Source organism: Fomitopsis serialis (assembly GCF_022376445.1).
Source record: "Fomitopsis serialis strain Sig1Antser10 chromosome Unknown B0H18scaffold_1, whole genome shotgun sequence".
In the NCBI taxonomy this organism is placed as follows: domain Eukaryota; kingdom Fungi; phylum Basidiomycota; class Agaricomycetes; order Polyporales; family Fomitopsidaceae; genus Fomitopsis; species Fomitopsis serialis.
Window position 1 is genome coordinate 110,781 of NW_025954961.1, and position 2,056 is coordinate 112,836.

A 2,056-nucleotide genomic window follows, 5' to 3' on the forward strand; every position below is an offset into this window, starting at 1 on the left:
GTGCTTTCCCTCGCTCCCGCCCATGCTCCTTCTTGCCCATTCTGCCACCTGTCTGCCTCACCCCCGCTCGCCTGCAAACCTGCCTTTACCTGTGCAAAATATGTACTCGTAGTGTGGTGGTTCTGTATCAGGCTACACTCCTATTCGAGACGATGGAAGGGTGCTTGGGAAGTACGCTGTCGGAAAACATGTACATAAGTACAGTAGTTATGGTGGTTCAATATATCTTTGCAATGAGTTTTGTATGAATTGCGATTGCGTGTGCATAGTCCCATCGGTCTAACAGTTGCCTCGCTGCCTCGTCGTCTTACTGCCTAACGGCCTAATAGCTGTCTCAATGAGAAATGAATCTACTCAAATTAGGCACTGTGTCTAAACCCGCCTAAGTGCCTAAATGCCTCAATGAGGCAGATTAGGCACGAGTGCCACTTTCCTGATGTAGCAGCCACCTGAACAGCACCTTTTCGGCGCTCCCGAATCCGAGGGTGGAATTGGCAAAACCGTAGAGTTCGTCTGCCGCAGCCACTTCGTGTAGTTGCAGCGGACAGACGTTGGCATCTAAGAGCAGTCGTCTGTACAACCTCTTGAGCTCCTTGACGTCAGCAATCGACCGCGCGTTGGAGAATCCATACATCACCGTTAACGGGTGATGCTTCTCATGGACGATAAACGTGTCGGAGTCAACCAGGACAATGCCCTTGAGGAGCCAGGCTATCTGTGAGCAGCCGCAAAACGGAGGGGCTTGCAAGATGCCCAGCAGCTCCGTGCGTCTGTGCCACCCATGAACCGGCAGTGAGGAATCGACGAGGAACCAAAGCTTGCCGTCGTCGTAGGCGAGCCAGAATTCTTCGAATGTGTACAGTTGGAAGAGGTGCTCGTAGATGGCCTTGAGCTGCTTCTCCTCGTCGTTATTTCTGCAGACGCAGAACCCAAAATGGACCCAGATATCTGTTGGAGGTATGACTGCGATATGGCAGAAGATGTGTTCACACAGGTTGAAGCAGAGTGCCTTCGCCGCTGGCCACGTCTCCATGATTTCGTCCATGTCGGGGCGAGAAGCGTCCGGAACTCCAGTCCAATGACTGAAGCGCGCAATAGTGGCCTTTTCACCCTCTTCGACAGCCTGGGGAACCCCCAGTGACGGTTCAATTATCCATCGGTGCCCCTGGAACCACCTGAAGGCTTGACTTCTGCTGGCACGACCGGACTTTGCGTAACCCAACTCGATTACTTGGCACAAGATTCGAGCTTGCCGCCAATAACGAAGTGCCTTTGCGGGAATCTCCAATTCGACGATGAATTCAACCCAGAAATCGAGGAGTGCGTGCACGCCGCCTATTTTCGCAGCGTATACGAAGCCGTATTCCATGCAGGTGTCGATATCATGAGGGATGTAGCGGCGGTGCGCGGCGCGCACCAAATGGTCCGCTGTATCTAGCTGGAATGAAGACATGGAGGCGCATTCGAACTTGTGTTCTGGCCAATCTTGCCCCTGGCAAACTTTGCTGCAGTAGTTGGCACTCGACAATGAGCACCCTTTACACCTTTTCGTAGCGTATCTCGGGCACTTCGCGCAATAAAGGACCATGACGCGACGGGGTCGCGCTTCCAGGAGAGGCGCCGTCGGGTTTGGTACTGTGTATCTGCATAATGCTATGTCAACGAAGTAGGCGCGCCACAGGGATACGACGCACCAGTTGATGTATGTTCGTGAATGTGAGCCCTTTCTAGGATAGTGGATCATATACGTTCGATTATTGACACTCGCGCTTACTGACGGAGACTATGTGTAGCGTGTACGGTTGCCCGATAGTCCGGGGCCGGGCATTTTGCACGACGCGCCTCAGCCACAGCGCATCGCTGGTCTGCCGCCTGCTCCATACCCTCAACAACTCACTCAATCCCCACGCTACGGTCATAGAAGTGCTCCCGCTGCACTACAAGCACCGGGAACAGCAAGATAGATGTCCCAGGAGGCTCACATCGACCTCCAAAGTCCACAAGAAGGCATGACGACCTCGGGAAGTGGTAAGCGCCCGACAACGCCGCGACTCGC

The 2,056-nt window shown here is 53.8% G+C and overlaps 1 protein-coding gene across 1 annotated transcript; it reads right to left on the reverse strand.

Annotated features, from left to right (window-relative positions):
* Window positions 1–412: 412 nt before the first annotated feature.
* Window positions 413–1,453, reverse strand: B0H18DRAFT_1099921 (uncharacterized protein; the record flags this gene model as incomplete). Its single annotated transcript, XM_048032490.1, has 1 exon — window positions 413–1,453. The coding sequence occupies one exon, from the start codon at window positions 1,451–1,453 to the stop codon at window positions 413–415; it is 1,041 nt and encodes a 346-aa protein (XP_047900854.1).
* Between the last annotated feature and the right edge of the window lie 603 nt (window positions 1,454–2,056).